Raw genomic sequence first — 21006 nt, forward strand, 5'->3', positions numbered from 1 at the left:
CACCTTTTTTTGATATTGTATTCATTTGCTGTATTGGTCCTAGCTTGGAAAAGCCCGTGGATTGTTCCTGAGATAAATTCCTGAAGAGGGGGCGGGGCCTGTTCCCCACTCAGCGTGGTGTGTCGTGTGAAACCCCTATTCCCATCTTTCTCTCCCCCTTCTCTCTCTCTATCTTTATCTCTCATACACGTGGTTGCATCTGTCACTGCATGCTCAAATCCCCTCTTGAATCTGTCTTGGTCACATGACATTTCAAGCTTGTACTTCAAATACATCTGGACCAACTACTTCCTCATAAGCTCGAAAAATATCTGGATAGTCCTTGAAGTACTCTTCTGGCATTCATTTTGTATCCATGGGCGAATAGTTCTTAAACTTCAAGAGGAATTTCCTGACCATTGTCCTTCCTCTTTTTCTCATGGAATGGAATGCAATATGTTCCGACGGTAAGATTTCTTCTTGTTCTTCCACTTCTGGTGGATCCTCTGTTACCATATTATAGTAGTGATGTGTGTGAACACACTTAGGACCGCCGGGGCACTTTTTCCCTCACTAGGAGGTTTTTTCCCCCGTGCATTGTATATACGCCCATTATCTTCTAGGGCTTGTTATCTTTCATTTTTGGCACTCATAATACACTACAGTGTTGTGCTCAAGCTTCCTCATCTTCTTGAAGTTGTGTGTGCATTCCTGCAACCCTAATTCCAACAATTGGTATCAGAGCAGGCTTCCTCCTCCCGGGCAGCATCACCGGCACCTGCCGCTTCATCTCCTCCGATTGCAACGAGGTTTCACGAGCGTCTGCAGGTTAGTATATGCCGTGGGAGAGCCCGTAGGGCATGTTCGTTTCAGAATTTTGATCTGAAGTCATTTCGCCCTCCGTTTTTGCATTCCAAGTACTGCGCAGGCAAAATCGTCCTACTGTGCAGATTTTCTGTCAAGATTAAAATCTGCAGGACAGGTGCCCATTCGTCTGTTTTGGGCTGTGCTACATAGCACAGGTCGATTTTATACAGGTTTACCTCTTACAGACAGCATTTACATCTAGTAGTACAGTCATTGGCCATGGCTGACAACAATGATGTATTCCGCATGTTGGCTGCTGAGGATAAGTTGGATGGCACCAACTATCCATTGTGGGCATATATGATGCGACATGTATTGGTAGCAAAGGGGTTATGGAACATTGTGCAGGGTATTGATGCACGTCCTATTGTGGCTGGGAATGCTGCAAACACATCAGAAACAGGTACTGTTGATGATGGTGCAGGCACAAGTGCTGTAGCAGCTGCTCGAGAACCACCACTTTCAGCAGAGCAGATTCGTTGGGATGGTAGAGATGCGCAGGCTCATGCCTTGATTGCGCTGTCTGTCAAACGTACCATTATCCCACATATTCGCTCCTGCAGGACTTCTAAGGATGCTTGGGATGTACTTGCCACATTGTATCAGGCAAGAAATGAGGCTCGTGTTGCTTATCTCCGAAAACAGTTGGAGAGTGAGCATATGAACGAAGGTGATTCTATGGATAGCTTTTTGACAAAGATCAAGGATTTCAAAGAGCAGCTCATTTCTGCAGATGAAATCCTGTCAGACAGTTCACTTGTGCAGACTGTTTTGAATGGTCTACCAGATTCTTATCAGGGTTTTGCTTCCACTCTTCGCTTGATGATGAAAGGCAATCCCAATGCCTTATCATTTGAGGAGTTAGTTTCTGTTTTGCTGCAAGAAGACCAGTCAAGGCAAAACAGGAATATTATGCGTGTCGCAGATCAAGCTTTCGTTGCTAGTCAGAGAAGCGGGAAAGGTAAAGCTGGCTTTTCTTCTAGTAAGCAGAAATCTGCAAATGCTGCGCAACCAAAGAAGGAAGACAAAGATGAGAAGAAGGGTGACAAACAGAAGACATTTTGCAAGTACTGTAAGGGAAATGATCATGTCATCAAAGCGTGTCCTAAGCTGGCTGCGAAAGAGGCTAAGAAGAAAGAGGCTGGTATGGCTGTTGCAGATGCCTCTCCTTCTAACAATGAATCTGCTAATGTTGTGCTAGATACAGAATGGGCATTCAATGCGCAGTGCAGTTATGACCCATCTTTGCATGACACATGTATGTCCGCAGTAGATTCAGATGTATGGTACTTTGACAGTGGTGCCACTAAGCATATCACCTCGCAGCGCAGTTTATTCACTTTCCTTGAGTCTGCTCCCACAGGGAATACTGTCACTTGTGCCAATAACTCCTCTTATCCCGTTAAAGGAGTTGGACAGATTGTGCTGAATGTTGCAAATTGCAACACCTTTACACTTTTTGATGCATTGTATGTGCCAGGGATCAAAAAGAATCTGCTGTCAGTCTCCGCATTTGCCAAAACAAGTTTGGTTGTAAAATTTGTGGATGACAGATGTACTGTTCATGATCTCTCTTGTGGTGACATCATTGTAGCATCTGGTTCACTATGTCGAGGGCTGTATAAGCTCAATATGGATGGCAAATGTGTAGAGGATTCAGCATGTGCTATTATGGATACGCAGGCTATTTCAGATGCAAAACTGTGGCATGCACGTTTTGGTCATCTGAATTTTGCAAGTTTGCTGCGCCTGCAGAAATCTGAAATGGTGTCTTCTTTGCCTAAGCTTGAGGCACCTGTCAAGCATGTTTGTGAGGGCTGCATATTGGGTAAAATGCAGCGTGCTTCCTTTCCCAAAGATGGATCAGTGAGAGCTGAACGCAGATTGCAGCTTGTTCACAGTGATGTTTGTGGTCCCATGCAAACTCCATCATTTGGAAACTACCTTTACTTCGTGACTTTCATTGATGATTTTACCAGGCATGCATGGGTATATCCTTTGAAGGCAAAGTCCGAAGTGTTTTTGTGCTTCAAACAGTTTTTGGTTATGGCTGAAAATGTGTCAGAAAGTAAGATGGGCACCCTCCGTTCAGATCGAGGGGGGGAGTATATGTCTTCAGAATTTAATGCATTTCTGGCTGAGCGTGGGATAAAACACCAATGTACAGTGCCGTATACACCACAGCAAAATGGTGTGGCTGAGAGAAAAAACAGGTCTCTCATGGAAATGGCAAGATGTATGGTTAAGAGTCAAAGTCTACCACATGGTTTTTGGCTTGAGGCTGTCATGTGTGCCACTTATGTACTAAACAGGTGTCCCACCAAAGCATTACAGGTTGTCACTCCATATGAGGCTTGGCATGGCCGCAAGCCATCTGTTGGCCATTTACGTGTTTTTGGTTGCCTGGCATATGCATTAGTGCCTGTGCAACATCGCAGAAAATTGGATGACAAAGCTGTCAAATGTATTTTTGTTGGATATAGTGCTGAGAGCAAAGGCTATCGTTTGTATCATCCACAGACAAAGCGCATTTTGGTTAGCCGTGATGTTGTATTTGTGGAAGATGCAGTTCAGCCCTTGGTTTCATGTACTAAGGAGACAGATATCAGCTCACGTGATGTCTATGATACATTGTTGCCTCTTTTCAGTGGTGCACAGTCAAGTGCAATACCTCATGAGGCAGTTTTTCAGCCTATGCAGGTTTTAAATGATGGCACAGATCAGCCTATATCTGATGCAGATGTGCATGATGCACTTGAGGATGAGAGACAAGAGATTGAGGGCTCTAGGAATATGCCTAGATGGCTGGTGCAGACTTTGCGTGACAGCAAGTTGGATGCCCCTTTGTCTAGTCGCACTCGTTCTGGCTCTCATGGTGTCTCTTATGCGTCAGATTGTTATGCATTGGCTGTTTCTAGTATGTGCGATGAAAGTGAGCCTGTTTCATTTGATGAGGCACAAAGTTCAGAAAATTGGATGGCTGCTATGCAAGCAGAATACGATGCTATTATGAAGAATGGTACATGGTCTTTATGTGACTTGCCCCCTGGCAAGAAGGCCGTTGGCACTAAGTGGGTATACAAATTGAAGCGTAAGCCTGATGGCACAGTGGATCGCCATAAGGCTAGGCTTGTTGCAAAAGGTTATGCTCAAGAGAAGGGCATTGATTTTGATGAGACTTTTGCTCCCACATGTCGTATGACCACTGTTCGTAGCATCTCTGCATTAGCAGCTCATAATGGTTGGAATGTACATCAGCTGGACATAAAGACTGCGTTCTTAAATGGAGATTTGCATGAGGAGGTGTACGTATCGCAGCCTCGTGGTTTTGTTCAAAGAGGGCAGGAAAACAAAGTGTGCAGGTTAAAAAAGGCTTTATATGGTTTAAAGCAAGCTCCACGAGCTTGGTATGAAAAAATACATGCATATTTGACTGCACATGGGTTTCAGAATACTCCAACAGAAAGCACTTTGTATGTTAAACGTGTGGATGGTGTACATCTAATCATTGCTCTCTATGTCGATGACATGCTGCTCACAGGACCAAATGAGAGTCATATTGCTGATTTTAAGGCTGATTTGAATGCCTCTTTTGAGATGTCAGATTTGGGGCATTTGCATCATTATTTGGGGATACAATTTAAGCAGTGTGATGGAGGTATTGCTTTGTGTCAGACAAAGTATATTGAAACATTGTTGCGGAGATTTGGCCTTGAAGACTGCAAGCCTATTGCTACTCCAATGGAGACAGGTTTGAAGTTGAGTCTTCATGATGCTGGAGATCACTTTGATGTCACACTCTATCAGACAGCTGTTGGTTGCCTCATTTTATGTATGCATTACGAGGCCAGACATTCAGTTTGCAGTCTCACAGGTGAGCAGATTTATGCATAGCCCAGGCATTAAGCATTGGCAGGCAGTGAAGCGTATCTTTCGCTATTTGAGTGGTACTCGGCATCTTGGGTTGTTTTATCCCAAGGGGGGATCATTGCCGCCAGATTTACATGTTTTTTCAGATTCTGACTGGGCTGGTTGTTATGACACACGCGTGTCCACGAGTGGTTTTTGCTTCATGCTTGGAAGCTCATGCATATCATGGTTGAGCAAGAAGCAGCCTACTGTGGCCACTTCTAGTTGTGAAGCTGAGTACAGGGCAGCTTTCACAGCTACGGTTGAGTGTGTGTGGCTCAGACGCCTTATGGCTGATTTGGGTGTTGGACAGCCATCTGCCACCACCATCTTCACTGACAGTCAGAGCGCATTGGCAGTTGCGCGGAACCCAGTGTTCCATGCTCGTACGAAGCACATTGAGGTGCACTACCATTATGTCAGGGAGAGACTCTCTGCAGGAGAGATCAGTTTGGCTTATGTGCCAACACAGGATAACCTTGCAGACCTTTTCACAAAGGCTCTGCCTCGTGAGAAGTTCGAAGCTTTTCGCAAAGCTTTGGGCTTACTCCCTTTTGTGGATTCGTCCACATAGCTAGACACTTCCCTATACATGAGTGCTAGCTCTTGTTCACCGCATCACTCCAGGGGGGATTTGTTACCATATTATAGTAGTGATGTGTGTGAACACACTTAGGACCGCCGGGGCACTTTTTCCCTCACTAGGAGGTTTTTTCCCCCGTGCATTGTATATACGCCCATTATCTTCTAGGGCTTGTTATCTTTCATTTTTGGCACTCATAATACACTACAGTGTTGTGCTCAAGCTTCCTCATCTTCTTGAAGTTGTGTGTGCATTCCTGCAACCCTAATTCCAACATCCTCCAATATAGGCTCCTCAGGGGGGGTAATCTTGTATATGGCTTCAATAAACTTACATGGAAGGCATTATGTGTCCTCCAATGATCTGGGAGATCCAATCGATAACACACATCGTTGATTTTCTTGGTAACCTGAAAAGGTCCATAATATCTGGGAGCAAGCTTGGGTTCTTTGTGCTCCTTGGCTTTTGACTTTCTAAGTCTTTCTTTTTCAAATCGCAATAAGACCCAATCCCCTTCTTCAAAAGTGACCTTCCTTCTATGCTTATCTGCAACTTTCTTTTGCTTGGCTTGAGATGTCTCAATAGTCTTTCGAGCCTATGCAAAGGTCGTATCCAAATCTTGAACAAACTCGTCCACATGGAAGATCTCTTCTTTGGTCTTTAAAATAGGAACTAACAATGGTTTGCCATAAATAATCTCAAAAGGAGCTTTGCCTATCGAAGAGTGAACAATATTGTTGTAGGCAAACTCAACCAATGGCAAGTACTTCTCCCATTGATCTTTGGCTTCGAGTGCATAACACTTTAGCATATCCAAAACAGTGAGGTTTGCAATCTCACTTTGCCCATTTGTTTGAGGATAATAAGCCGAAGAGAAATTCAGCTTTGTCCCCATTCTGTCAAAAAGTGCTCTCCAAAAAAAACTGGTAGTCCGAGGATCTCTATCCCCTACAATGGATTTGGGAAATCCATGATGCTTGAAAATCTGTTGAATAAACAATCTCGCGATATGATCTGTGCAGATGGTCTTCTGGGCTTGCTTATTGAACCTGTCAATAATAGTCCATATTCCATCATTCCCAGATCCTGACTTTCGCAAGCCAAAGATGAAGTCCATAGCAATACTTACCCATGGAATATTGAGAATTGGCAAAGGTTGTAATAATCTTGCGGGTTTTTGTCGATCAAACTTGACCTTCTGACAAACCAAACATTCTCAAACATATTGATTGATGTGCCTTTTCATGCTAGGCCAATAGAAATAACTCTCCAAAGCCTGAGTTGTCATGATTCCTGTATGTCCCATATAAGGTGGGGCATGGCATTCTTCCATTACCTTTGGTCTCAAATCCTTGGTCACACATAAACAGGTTTGCATCATAAGAAACCCTTCCTTGATGACATAAGAGGTCACCAAGTCTCCATTCTGCAACCTGTCCCAGATGTCCTTGAAATCTTCATTTGTGGCATAGAGATCTTTCATCATAGTGAATTCCAAATGATATCCCATAGAAACTGCATGAGTCATGGGTCTTCGAGATAGAGCATCTGCTACTTTGTTGTCTTTACCATGGGTATGCATAATCTGAAAATGAAATTGGGCCAAATAACTAGCCCATCTTATAGGCTTTTCTAATATCTTAGGTTGAGACATGAAATACCTAAGACTTTGATGGTTTGTTTTGATAACAAACTCAACACCCATAAGATAGTGCTTCCAAATCTTTATAGCATGAATGATAGCCATCAATTCTTTCTTGTATGTGGGTGTGGTCTTTTCGGCTCCTTGAAATCTTCGACTCTCATAGGCCATGGCATGGCCCTCTTGGTTCAAGACTACTCCAATGCAATCTCTTGAGGCATCACACTCTACCATAAAGGATTTTGATAAATCTGGAATAATCAATACTAGCCCTTTGCTAGCATAAAACTTTAGTGCTTCAAAGGATTCTTTTTCAGCTTTGGCCCACCGAAATCCCACGGCTTTCTTTGTTAAATCATGTAGTGGACTACGGCAAACTGCTTGATGAATTTCTTGTAGTAAGAGCATAAGCCAAGGAAACTTTGAACTGCATGCACACTAGTCAACTCTGGCCATTCCATCATAGTGAACTGCATGCACACTAGTCAACTCTGGCCATTCCATCATAGCCTTGACCTTATCTGGGTCCATCCTGACTCCTTCCTTGGACACTATATGGCCCAAGTAGTGAATCTCTGACAAAAAGAACTCACTCTTCTTGCCATTCACATACAACTTGTGCTTTCACAATTCCTGAAATACCATATCCAAGTGCTTTTTTTGCAGCTGCAAACTTTCTATGTGCTTGAAATATTCTTTCCATCATTTGGTTGAAAGTAGCCGGGGCATTGGTAAGACCAAAAGGCATCACTGAATACTCATAGAGTCCAAAGGTAGTCCTGAATGTTGTCTTGTGAATGTCCTCTGGAACAATCCTCACTTGATGGTAGCCACTCTTCAAGTCAATTCTGCTAAAGATAGTGGCTCCATCCAATCTATCCAAGATATCATCAATCCTAGGAATAGGAAACCTGTTCTTTACAGTGATCTTGTTAAGAGCCCTGTAATCAGTACACATACGCCAAGAACCATCCTTTTTCTGAATCAATAAGACTGGGGAGCAAAAAGGTGATAAGCTAGGTCGAATCAAACCCTTTTCCAAAAGCTCAGTCACTTGCTTCATAATCTCCTCCTGTTGAGCCTGACTCACTCGATAAGGAGGTCTGTTAGAAGTTGAGCTTCCTGGCATAATGTCAGTCCGATGATCTTCCGGTCTCTTTGGAGGTAGCTCTCCTGGAAGAGTATTTGTAAACCAATCTTCATACTTCTTTAGGAAATCTTTCCTTTCATGATCAAGAGTTGAGAGTGACTCATAGCTCTCACATTCCTTAGGATCCCTTACATATATCAAGTACCAGGAAATAGATTGCTTTATTGCTTTAGGAACTTGTACATGACTATTGAGTGGAATGGAATTCCCCTAACTCCTACACCAAAAGTTACATTCTTGCCTTTAAAATAAAACCTAATATTGTTTCCAGCCCAATCAATGGCCGGGTCTATCTTCTTATGCCAAGGCATACCCAAAATCACATCACAATGTCCAACTTTGCCAACAATAAAGTTCTCATGATCCACATAGTCTCCAATCTGTAAGCGAAGCTTTCCCAAAATAGGAGTCACCTCCGCTGACATTCCTTTAAAAGTGGCACCTGTAGTAATAGGAGTTCCGAACCTATCCAGAGGGAGGTTCATGGCTTCAACCACTCGAGGATGGATGTAGTGGTGGGTAGCACCACTATCGAAGTGGATAAGCACGGTTTGGTTTGCCACTTTGCCCCAAGCTTTGAAATGTTGCCTCTTCTCTAGTGGTGTGTCATCTTGATGTTGGAGTTCTTTTGGTAATGCATTACTTTGAGGCGGTTTGGCTGATTTGGTCTATCAGGACATTTTGTAGCCATGTGTCCTTTCTTTCCACATTGGAAACATTTACCTTCTTTGACATACTCCTCAAGTCGCTTGCGGGATAGCTTCTCTTGGTACAATGGGGGTTTATCCTCATTCTTGTTCTTCTTTTCTTGTGGCTCGTTCCTTGCTTGAAATCCTCCTTTAAACCTCTTCTTTTGGGTTGAGTCTCGATTCTCGGTCTTTGATTTGCTCACCATCCAAGGCTTACGTAGAGCTTCGGCTTGCAAGGCTTTGTCTTGGGCTTCTTCCAAGGTTTTAGGTCCCGCCATATAAGGCTTATGTAGAGCTTCAGCTTGCAAGGCTTTGTCTTGGGCTTCTTCCAAGGTTTTAGGTCCCACCATCCAAGGCTTATGTAGAGCTTCGGCTTGCAAGGCTTTGTCTTGGGCTTCTTTAGGTCCCGCCATATAAACTGCTCGCTTAATCTTTGGTTGCAATCCGTTGACTTTCCATCAATGATGGGATGGGAGTATATGAGGTAAACTTCAATGAGACGGCTTAAAAATTATTAAGATATGTTGCCACGCTTTCTCCGGCCTTTTGCTTTACCTCATCCCATTCCTTCTGCACATCTGCCTTAAAGTTTGCTGGAAGGAACTTCTTGTTGAACATGGTTTTGAAATCAGTCCATGAAGTAGGCTATGCCCATCTTGTACCACTTATCTTGTACCACTTTTAGCCACCAATTCAAGGCGGCATCCTTCAAATGCATACGGACCATGTGGAGTTTGGACTTTTTGGAGAAGTCCTCTCCTCCACAGGCGGCGTCAAACTGTTTGATGAAGGATAGGGCTTTTTGGGTGTCCCGCTTTCTATAAAAGGTATCAAACTTTACGCTTTTCTCTCCCGGCTTGAAGTACACTTTGCCGGTTGAAGGCTCCTTTGCCTTCTTCTCTTTTGCTAGGCCTAAGAAAGCTGCATCGATAAAGTGGGTCTAGGGGTAACTTCTCTCTGTCCTCCATGAGTGATGGATCGGGTGGCTTTGGGTTCTTCTCCAATGGTAACCCCTTTAGCCCATAAGTATGTTTTGGCGGCTTCCACACCTTCAGCTTCAGTGGCTTGGTCTACGATAAAGTCTTCGAACATCTAATATCTTCTGTAGTTTTGTTCCTTCTTGGCTCTCCAAGCTAGGAACTCTTCATCCTGAAGATATTATATATACCTAGATGAATCCAGGAACATGCCCAAATTCACATTTTAGGCACATGCATGTTATATACTCATGGTAGTCAACCCACAAGACTATATAACTATCAACTCCATTATGCATAGTATGGACTAGATACTATGACATCCCCACTAATGTCATCAGTGCTCAATAGGGGGTGTAGAACTCTGTATCAAGATATGCTCTCACACGTGCACTCCACATACACACACACACACACACATAAGAGCATATATTCACACAAAGCCCTTCGTACTGAGTTTTTGTCAAACCTCCAGAGATGCAGGGCAGACTCAGCCATAATAAAGCCTAGCACTAAGGGAAGTAGCAAATAGAAAGAATTAGTACAACAAATAAGTATTCTGAAGATATTGTCTGAACTTTTAAAAATCTTAGTATTCTGCTGATGAATCCAGGAACATGTCCAAATTCACCTTTTAGGCACGTGCATGTTATATACTCATGGTAGTCAATCCACAAGACTATATAACTATCAACTCCATTATGCATAGCATGGACTAGATACTATGACATCCCCACTAATGTCATCATTGCCCAATAGAGGGTGTAGAACTCTGTATCAAGATATGCTCTCACACGCGCACTCCACATACACACACACACACACACACACATAAGAGCATATATTCACACAAAGCCCTTCGTACTGAGTTTCTGTCAAACCTCCGGAGATGTAGGGCAAACTCAGCCATAACGAAGCCTAGCACTAAGGGAAGTAGCAAATAGAAAGAATTAGTACAACAAATAAGTATTCTGAAGATATTGTCTAAACTTTTAAAAATCTTAGTATTCTGTTGATGTCATGGTCTCATGAGAGACAGATAGGCCGCCTTGGATCCCTCCTTGATGCTCTGGGTTGGCTTCATAGTTGTTCCCTTCTTGAGGCCCTTGGTCTCCCTCAACTCTTGACATGGTTCTGTCACCCCAGAAAAGATTTCTTCAAGAGAAATCCTTGCTCTGATACCACTGTAAGCCCAACGGAGCGTGTAGTGACAGATTCAACCACGTATACAAGAGATAAAAATAGGCGTCTACAAGAGGGGCAAGGCGGCGCTGGAGCACAAGGCGGCGTAGGTGCACAGGGAGATTCAGCAAAGTAGGGCAGTGCTGCTACTGCATAGAGGCAGCGGCGGTGTGCAAAGAGGCACTGCAGGGTGGCTATTACAGGCGCCGCAGGCAGGGCTGTAGCAGCGCAAGAAGAACGAAGGTGGCGGCGTTCTGGGAACGGCGGCAGCAGGGCTCATAGGGCGGTGCTGCTGCGGCGGAGGCGGTGGCAGAGCTAGCGGCAGAGCTGGGAAGTGCTGCAGAGTGGCGCAGCTGGCTGAGAAACGGTGGAGACGGGCACTTTTAGAAGTGGCTGCCGGCGAGGATGGGGATAAAGATGATGCTGAGTCTCCACCAGCTCTCCTTCAAGTTCACCACGAGTTCTTTCTATGCTCCACCATGAGGGTACAAGCTTCTTATATACTTGATGGGGGATCCATGCTTTTGCCTTGCCTTGCTTTTTGCTTTGCCTCTTTGCTTTTGTTTTATTTTCTTGCTTTTGCTTTGCCTCTTTGCTTTTGTTTTATTAAATAGTAATAATAGTCAAAGTTCTTGATTTGTGCTTTTACAATCTTAAACGCAACAAGAACCAATCCTCAGAAACTATCAACTAACCACCAGTGAGTGTCAGATTGCTACCATAGAAACCCTGTAAGATAACCAAGCCTTCTGACAGTTGTCCTCAGACAGATCCAAAACTGTTAGCTATACCTTAAAATCACTTCCTTTCAACTCAAATAGATCAGAATAAGGTCTCAGCACAACTTGCTGACCTTTCTGATGTCTGGCTGACTCAGAATCAACCCTTTCCAGGCTGAGTGGGCCAACTTAAACTCCACCTGAGTTAACTCTCCACCTGCAGCCTTTTCACCAAGAGCACTCCATCCATGTAACACAGAGTTGAATCAAAACACAGAAGTAGTCTTTAATACCACACAACTTGAATCTCTGTGTACTCAAAGAAGACGGTGCAATATGTAACAAACCCTTAGTCTTTAGAAAATGAATGAAACAAGCAAAAGATCATAAGAAACTCTTACATAAATGACCACAAAGAAACCCAAACATGTATTCCCAAACTTCCACAAGATCATCAACAACTATATAATCTGCAGCAACTGTCTACGGGCTTCATTGGCTAATACAACAGGAAGATGCTGGAGCAATCCTCAAGTCTAGTCCAAGTTCCAATAGTATTGCACTATGAGAGGTTCTGGGACACAATCTCCCACACAAAACGCTCTCCCACTCCTACAATTCCCTGCTCTAGACAGATCTTAGTCTTCTCTCATAAATCCCACGTCACCTTTCACACAGAACAAACCCTCACATAACCAGCTTCACAGCAATCTCACCAAAACAGAACTCACTCTCTTAGCAATCGCTTCGTCCACACCAATGCTTTCACAAAATGCTATCACCCAACAAAACTCGCTTCACATCCCCCTTCTTGCGCAACTATGTTTTATCGCCATGCATATTCTCACCTACTCTACCCAATTCTGTCGGCTAGCCACCATGCAACAGTCCTAACATCAGCTTATTACAAGAAGTTACCAATGCGCAGCTACCCATGCAAGATCCTATGGTTCCTAAGGTCTTTGATCATACCCAATGTATTATCTTCTTTTCTTGGGGTTGGGATGAGCATCTTCATGGAGCATATCCCCTTGGCCACAAAAACGTATCAACGTCTGCTCAGATGGCTCCCCATACATGGATCTTCTTGCTGACATCACCAAGTTTTACAAGGCAGGAGACATCTCCTCCTAGAAGACTTCAACACTCGAACAAGGAGCCAGCATGCACCGTTCTGACTTTGAGGACCCCATCATGCTATGTGAGGATACACAAAAACATCTCTGGACACTCGCCACATCACCTCTTTTGGCAAGATCATTTTTAGAGCTAGGAGCAGCACATGGGCTTGTCATATAACCGTGTCGCCAGATGGCCTGACCTATTTCCTGCATGGGGGAGGCTCAAGCACAGATCATCCGATGAGATCCCGGCCTTAGCCCCACACCTCATTGACTTCACCACCTCAGAATGAGGATACACTTTTTTTTTTTTCCGGAAAAACGATCCTTCTATTAGTTAATGAGAAAACGCCATAAGGCTACAAAGCTCACCTCGCAAGGAGGGATAAAAAACACAGTGAACACCTGAGCTCCACCCCCGTGGCTGGCCGCTCTCTGGGGGGGGCTACCTAGTAGTACATGTGGGAGGTGAGAAAAGCCAAACTGGAGGCCTGTAGTGCCAAGTGACATCCTCGCCCCTCGCGGTGAGGAAAGGGCCAGGCTGCCAAGTGCGGAGGAAAGCCTTGTGGCGCCCTCTCATGCGATCCAAGTCGCCCTGGAGTTTCCCCCAGTGTCCTCTCAAGGTGTGAATGATGTCCACCCAGAGGGCCTGTATGACCTCCGCCGGTGGAGTCGCCTGGCGGTCAATGGCCTCCCTGCATCGGGCTCTCCATATGTGCCAAGCCGTCATGCTGCTGATCATCTCCCATCTGTGCCCGACCCCCTCCTGAGGGGCTGCCGAAGAGAAGTCTGGCGTCGGAACCATCGCCATCGCCCTGTCAGAGACCTGGATGGTCGCACTGCCAGGGACGTCCTCATATCCAAGGGCCGGGCCGCTGTCCGTGGCCCAAGCCACCGCACCCCACGTCACCAGCATCTCACCTGGTGAGCCTGCAAAAACCATCCTGAGAGCGCGCTGCCAGACCTGCTGTGCTTGTGGGCAATCCCATAAGCAGTGCCGCTGCGACTCCTGTGCATGGCCGCACCGAGGGCAGGACGCTGGGTGACTGCCAAAAGCTAGCCAAGCCCCCACAGCTAGTCCTCAGAATGAGGATACACTATACCGTCGACTATTCTAAAATGCCAAAAACAGCGAGGCACTGCGCCAACTCCTCGGCCATCAACCACACACACCTATCACTGACCCTGCCACTTGGCATACCTATGCACAATCACTCTACAATGTCCCCAACCAACCCATCCTCAACCCCCACAAAGCCGACATGTTCAGCATGACACTTTGCCAAGGCTTCTCCCTTTCTTGGACTTGTAACATCATCACCCCCATCCATAAAGGGGGATCCATCGGATCCTAATATCTGTAGGACTATCATAATTGGTCATATATTGGCGAAACTCTATGAATCTGTGTCCAACGCTCCCAAACAGCTTCATTGTACAGGATGTTGGACTGGAGATATAGTCCGTTGAATACCAAAGACTGCAGGATTATTGCCTATAGTTAATCCATATTGGTCACATACATTGGCAAAACTTTACGAATCTGTGTCCACGCCCCAAACAACTTCATTGTACACCATGTTGGACTAGAGATATAGTCTGTTGAATACCAAAGACTGCAGGATTATTGCCTACAGTTAATCCACATGGGTACCAAAAGAAAGCAGCCATTTCTGAGCCCACAGTCGAAGAGCCTCCCAAAGTTGACGCAAGATTTTACCAGAATAACCCTTAATTGTTGATGGCTTGTCAGGAAGTAGTGCCAATCCCATCAACAAGTTAAGCAACAGGGGACATCCTGCACTTGAATGCCACGTCAACATGACTACACAGACAAGTGCAGGACATAAGACCGGGCACTAAACATTTTCTGAGCTTGTCAAGGGACGAGTCACCAATGCACGCCTGTCAAGTCAAGTCGTGCAAGTCCTACACTGTCAAGTCATGCCAATCACACACTGAACATGTAACCCACTTGCAATGCAATGAAGTACAGGGCGTCCGGACGCTTTTAGACCTTGGCCAGGCATCAAGACGACCCGGTCAAAGTCAGTAAAGCCAAGACTTAGACCGGGTAAGTGTGAACCCTTTGTGCAAAGCCACTAGCAACAGCCAAGGGGACAAGGGGAGATGTGTAGGCCAAAGAGCAGCCCAAGTACGTGGCCAGGTGCCCAACACAAGACCCAAGGCTGGCCACCCACATGTGAACCCTTACAAGGGTCTTTTGAGCCATTTACCACCCACGACCATGGTTGTGTAGGGCCCACCAGCAGACCAAATGGAGCAACCAGCTGACCAGCCCTCCAAACCTGTACATAAAGGGGGGCATGGCTCTTTACCCATCTCGATTCAGCCCCGATTGTACTCATTGCACAAAACACAGCAATAAAACAAATACACCATCCATGGTGGGAGCCCTTCAGTGGCTTAGTGGGATCCTATCCTGTGTATTGTGCAGTATCTTGTCTATCTCTCTCTCCTTTTCGAATTAAAGTGAAGAAGTGCACTATTTTCTGACTAACAAGGAAGATCCCTAAGCTTCCACATGTAACACATACTTTGGCACATTCGGCATGCATTTATAATAGCAACATTTGCATGCTTATCGCCCCTCCTCAAGTCACTAGAAGCCAACTTGAGCTTCTCAAAGATTTCACTTCCTAAATGCCCTGGGCAGCTAAAGCACGATCATCAAGTAGGAAAATTCGCAATTAGTGTAAAAGAAGTATGTAGCTTAGTTAGACAAGCAAAAAAATGGACATACTAATACTCTTCTTATGTGTATGGAAGAACTTACCAGTTGAATATTGATGAAATCTTCTGTATCATCAATATATTCCTTTAACTGAATGCCACAAGCAAAGCATAAACAGTGTCTTCGACGATCAGTACAAAAAAAAAAAGGTGCATCTAGTAGAAAATGTAATTGTATTTAGTATGATCACATACAGATGTTAACTTGTTGAGTGTGCCATCTATAAACACAAAATAGGCCTCCAAAAGCATCTCCAGTTGTTCTATGTCTTTTCTATCATTCTCTGAGCTCTGTACACTGCTATGCCTGCTTCTCGTGTGACTAAATGCATTGCTGATTGACTTCTCAAGTCTGCTAGGTCCTACAGGTGAACCAACCGGAGAGACTGGAGCCGACAGAGAGGCTCCCTCTCCAAGTGTCATATAGTTATCCTGATAAAAAGATAACTCCATTCGCTCCTTTTTATCAGTAAGATACATCTCAGCCATATCCCCATCATCATCCATCAACTGTTCGATCTCATCTCTGACCTGCACCATAGATTGTTTCATCAACATTGCTCTGATTCAACCCAGATCCAGAGGTAAGAAGGATTTAAGCTCTTGGCTTCATCAAAGTAACTTTCACAAAGAAAGTGAAACATAACCTCAGTTAATAAAAAGCTTTGAGAACAATCACCTTTTGCACACGTGAGGTCAAAGTAACAAGCTTGCTTTTAAGCCTTCGAACACGTTCTAGATTTAGTGTGTTGACTTTAGAGGTCAGCTCATCTAGCACAGGGTATGCCTCCACCTCCAATTCTGTGGCCTGCTGTAAAATGTCTCTTATTCTCCCAAATCCAAATAGTGAAAGGACTCAATTGGGCAGCAATTTATAAATAATCTAGCTTTTTAAAAGAAGATGTAACCCAACCAGATATAATCTGATGATGTAAACATACAAGCAAGGTAGAAAATTCAGCTCAAAATGAGATAGAGAGCAAGAGAGAGACAGAAAGAAAGATATATTAACGTCTACAAGAGACCTGAAGGCCCTATGAGACCATGAATAGTACAATGATACCATGGGTATACAGTGCTATGGAAAAACTTTAGAAAAACATGAAAACTAAAAACTGAAACATGACTCTATAGCATCCTGATGGAAGATGTGGCTATGGAGAGGGCATGTATGTCGTAGAAGAATTTCATGCATCTGTCACTGTATGGTGGAAATCCTCGATGCTCTGCGTCGGGGACCCCTAGCATGTAAGCTGGAGCAGGCCTGCTCACAAAAGACTCCTCGGGGGTGCGAATATGGCCTGTGTACGGCTGGTATGAGCTGATGTCAATGCAGCGGTATCAGCACGGGTGGCTGAAATGGATGATCTTGCCGTGAAGAAATCAGTAATGGATCTCTGGGCAACGTCTTGTAGGGTTGGCATTGTCTCTAAGCATGTCATCTCAAAACTCCGTCCCTATGTCGTCTGAGCTCTATCACCACGTACATCCCAAGACAAATCTCCCATATCTCATAATACACAAGGAATCTGAACATATAGTGGGTGTAACTATTTGGCCCTCCAAGCTCTTTTCACATGATAGAAATCATGCCCGGATTCATGGACAGGTTGGGGGACACATGGGAACAGGGTTCCTAAAGCTGGCACTGGAAAAAGCACCAATCTTGGTCAAAAAGCAAAAAGTCAAACTATGTTGACCAAAAAGCTGAGGGTGCACCATTGGAAAGAGGACATCGAACTGGATCAAAAGGCTAAAAACTGCTTTTCTGAAAAGCAGCTCCAGGGCCAAAAAGCAAGGCCCTGAAGCTACAAAAAGCAAAATCAAGAACTTTGGCTATATTTGACTATTACTAAAATATATAAAAAGGAAAAGACAAAAGCAAAGAAAAAGGCAAAGCAAAAGCAAAGCATGGCAAAAAGCTAGGACCTCCCCTCAAGTATTAAAGAAGCTTGTACCCTACAAGCTTGGTGAAGCTAACCTTGTGGAGAGCAAGAGTAACCTTGTATTGATTAGAGGGCTCTTAACAAGAGCCCTCTAATCAATACAAGCTTGGTGAAGCTAACCTTGTGGAGAGCAAGAGTAACCTTGTATTGATTAGAGGGCTCTTAACAAGATCACTGTAAAGAACAGATTTCCTATTCCTAGCATTGATGATATCTTAGATAGATTGGATGGAGTCACTATCTTTAGCAGGATCTACTTGAAGAGTGGTTACCATCATCAAGTCAGGATTGTTCCACAGGACATTCACAAGACCACATTCCAGACAACCTTTGGACTCTATGAGTATTTGGTGGTGATGCCTTTTGGTCTTACCAATTCCCCAGCTACCTTCAACTGAATGATGGAGAGAATATTTCGAGCACATAAAAAGTTTGCAACTACTTTCTTTGATGACATTATCGTGCATTCAAAGAATGAAGAAGAGTATCAAAAGAACTTGGATATGGCATTTCAGGAATTGCGGAAGTACAAGTTGTATGTGAATGGCAAGAAGAGTGAGTTATTTTTGTCAAAGATTCACTACTTGGGCCATATAGTGTCCAAAGAAGGGGTCAAGATGAACCCAGAAAAAGTCAAGGCTATTGTGGAATGGCCGGAGTTGACTAGGGTGCATGCAGTTCGAAGTTTCCTTGCCTTATGCTCATACTACAAGAAGTTCATTACGTGGTTTGCCTTGGTCGCAAGTCCCCTACATGATTTAACAAAGAAAGCTGTGGGATTTCGGTGGACCAAAGCTGAAAAAGAAACCTTTGAAGCATTAAAGTTTTATGCTAGCAAAGGACCAGTATTGATTATTACTGATTTATCGAAGCCATTTATGGTAGATTGTGATGCCTCGCGAGATTTGAACCGAGAGGGCCACGCCGTAGCCTATGAGAGTCAAAGACTTCAAGGAGCCGAAAAGACCGCATCCGCATACGAGAAAGAATTTATGGCTATCATTCATGCTTTAAAGATTACAAAGTCTTAGTTATTTCATGTCTCAACCTAAGATATCACAAAAGTATATAAGATGGGCTAGTTACTTGGCCCAATTTCATTTTCAGATTATGCATACCCATGGTAAAGACAACAAAGTAGCAGATGCTCTATCTTGAAGACCCATGACCCATGCAGTTTCTATGGGATATCATTTGGACTTCACTATGATGAAAGATCTTTATGCTACAGATGAAGATTTCAAGGACATTTGGGACGAGTTGCAGAATGAAGACTTGGTGACTTCTTATGTCATCAAGGAAGGATTCCTTATGATGCAAACCCGTTTATGTGTGACTAAGGATTTGAGGCCAAAGGTAATGGAAGAATACCATGCCCCACCTTATATGGGACATAGTGGTATTGTGACACAAAGTTGGGGTTTTGACTTTGGTCACTTCTTAGAATCAAAACACACTTGTATGAAACCTCACAGTCTCCTCACCTCCCTTTCTCTCCCTAGGTTAAGATAAAGATAAACACATCAAAGGTGAGATCATAATTCATGGAAAGAAAAATTGATTTTTATGATCAACTATGGTTTTTATGGATTCGAGGAGCTTCTATGCTTTTATCCATGGTTTTATAAGGATCTTTTGATCTTTTGGATAATTTCATGTGCTTTGAAGGTAGCATTTGCCTTCGTTTTTTGCACGTAATTTTGGACTATGTTCCTTGTACTCTTGTACATATTCCAACTCGGATACCTAGTTGCTTATGTATCTAGGTGAGTTATTTTTCTACCCTAGCTTTATTGTGTTTATTGGATAGTTATCATTAGAAAGGTGCCAATAATTCAAATTCTTTTCTAATGATGTACTCGGAAAGAGTTATTCCTTGATGTGGTCTCAGGTATATAGAGACAAGTTTTAGTATGTGAAAGTCTAGGATAAGGCCATCTTATTCCTTTTATAAAGGATTTTATTCATATTTCCTGGATGGCATACTAGGGAGTTTCAAATTGGTAAGGTATGTATGGGTGGTATCATGGTGGTATGGGACGCTAGCGATCCCTCACATATATTATCTTATGGGATAATTTGGGCTCAAGATTGTTGCTTTGCTAACATCACTTAGCATGTTGACCTCAACATTCAAAGACAATCTCATTTTCTGAACTCATTAAAGTTATTCTGTGGGCATTCTCTAGATAAACTTCTTTTATCTATAGCCTACATGTATTGATGAGTGTAATCTCGTCGGCATTTTCACTTGTTGAAATCTCTTTCTTTAGAGTTCAACGAGTTTATCTTGTTGTGTTCGGATTAAGGAAATTTGGATTCTTCCTTTGTTGGTATTTCTTTCTCTAGTTCCGTCCTTTAAGTGATTTATACAGTCAACCTGATGGTTTACGGATGAACATATATGACTCATCGAGACGTTGATGACTCTCTATGTTGCTATGGATAACTCGGGATGCCAATAATTGTATGTGCAGATGTGGGTACATCGGCTCGCCGATTGATACCTGGTTCCTACTGCTATAATGCCATGTTTTCCTACTTTATTCCGAATGGTTTACAATGAGGAAACTACTTTGAGTATGAATTCCCGATCATCCGCAGTCTGATGGACAAACAGAGCGTATGAATTAGATTGTAGAGGATATGCTTCGTGCATATGTCTCTAGAAAAGCATCAAATTGGAAAAAGTATCTTCCAATGAATGGAATTTGCCTATAACAGTTTTAAACATACGGATATTGGTTTTAGTTCGTTCATGCTTATGTATGGGTATCAACCCAAGGCACCTATTGATGTCGGTCTTAAGGACATTGAGCTCGATATATCGAGGTATTTCTTGCGTGATATGTAGGAAATACTGACCGAAGCTCGGGATTCTATCAGGAGTGCTCAGGATACGGCACGGTTTTATGCTGATAGAGGACGCTCATCTCGGTCTTTTAAACCAAGAGCGTTGGTTTATTTAAAAGTTCCTGAAGATTCTCAGACTTTGTCAAAAGAAAAATGCTCAAATTTATCTCCTAGATATTGTGGTCCATTTCGATTTATACATCGGATTGGCATGGTTGCGTATGAACTTAAACTACCTCCACATGTTATCCAGTCTTTCATATCAATAGATTGAAAGGGAAACTGGGAGGTGAGGATAACACAGTTACTCCTCAAGAACTCGTTGAAGTCGAAGAATTATCCTATGTTCCACATGAACTTGGTAAGATACTTGAATTCAGGGAAAGAAAACTTTGTAGCTGACTAATCCCTGAGGTTAAAATTAGGTGGAAGGTAGAGAAATAGAGGATTCGACTTGGGAGTCGATTGAGATTGTTCAACGCAGTTCTCCTTCTTTTCATTACAAGAGTGCAATGATTTGAGAAAGGGGAAGTATGTTATATGCACATTATGTGTGCATATACTAGGAGACTAACCCACATTAGGCTTGTGAGCATGGGAGCATGGGAGCATGGGAACAAGCTCTAGTGGAGCAT

The 21006-nt window shown here is 43.5% G+C and overlaps 1 protein-coding gene across 2 annotated transcripts in view; it reads right to left on the reverse strand.

The window, feature by feature from the left end:
- LOC147626557 (magnesium transporter MRS2-1-like) overlaps window positions 1-21006 on the reverse strand; it is a 36434-nt gene that overhangs the window by 8268 nt on the left and 7160 nt on the right. Inside the window, exons 2-4 of one of the 2 annotated variants that reach the window (XM_086816612.1) lie at window positions 16252-16380; window positions 15768-16103; window positions 15616-15663 (exon numbers count right to left, since the gene is read on the reverse strand). In XM_086816612.1, the coding sequence (XP_086672738.1) occupies window positions 15616-15663; window positions 15768-16103; window positions 16252-16380 (513 nt within the window). Of the gene's footprint in view, window positions 1-15615; window positions 15664-15767; window positions 16104-16251; window positions 16384-21006 lie in introns of both variants that reach the window. The other variant, XM_086816610.1, reaches the window with a different exon arrangement.

Source organism: Cibotium barometz, chromosome 22, assembly GCF_041138505.1.
Source record: "Cibotium barometz isolate CiBa-2024 chromosome 22, ASM4113850v1, whole genome shotgun sequence".
In the NCBI taxonomy this organism is placed as follows: domain Eukaryota; kingdom Viridiplantae; phylum Streptophyta; class Polypodiopsida; order Cyatheales; family Cibotiaceae; genus Cibotium; species Cibotium barometz.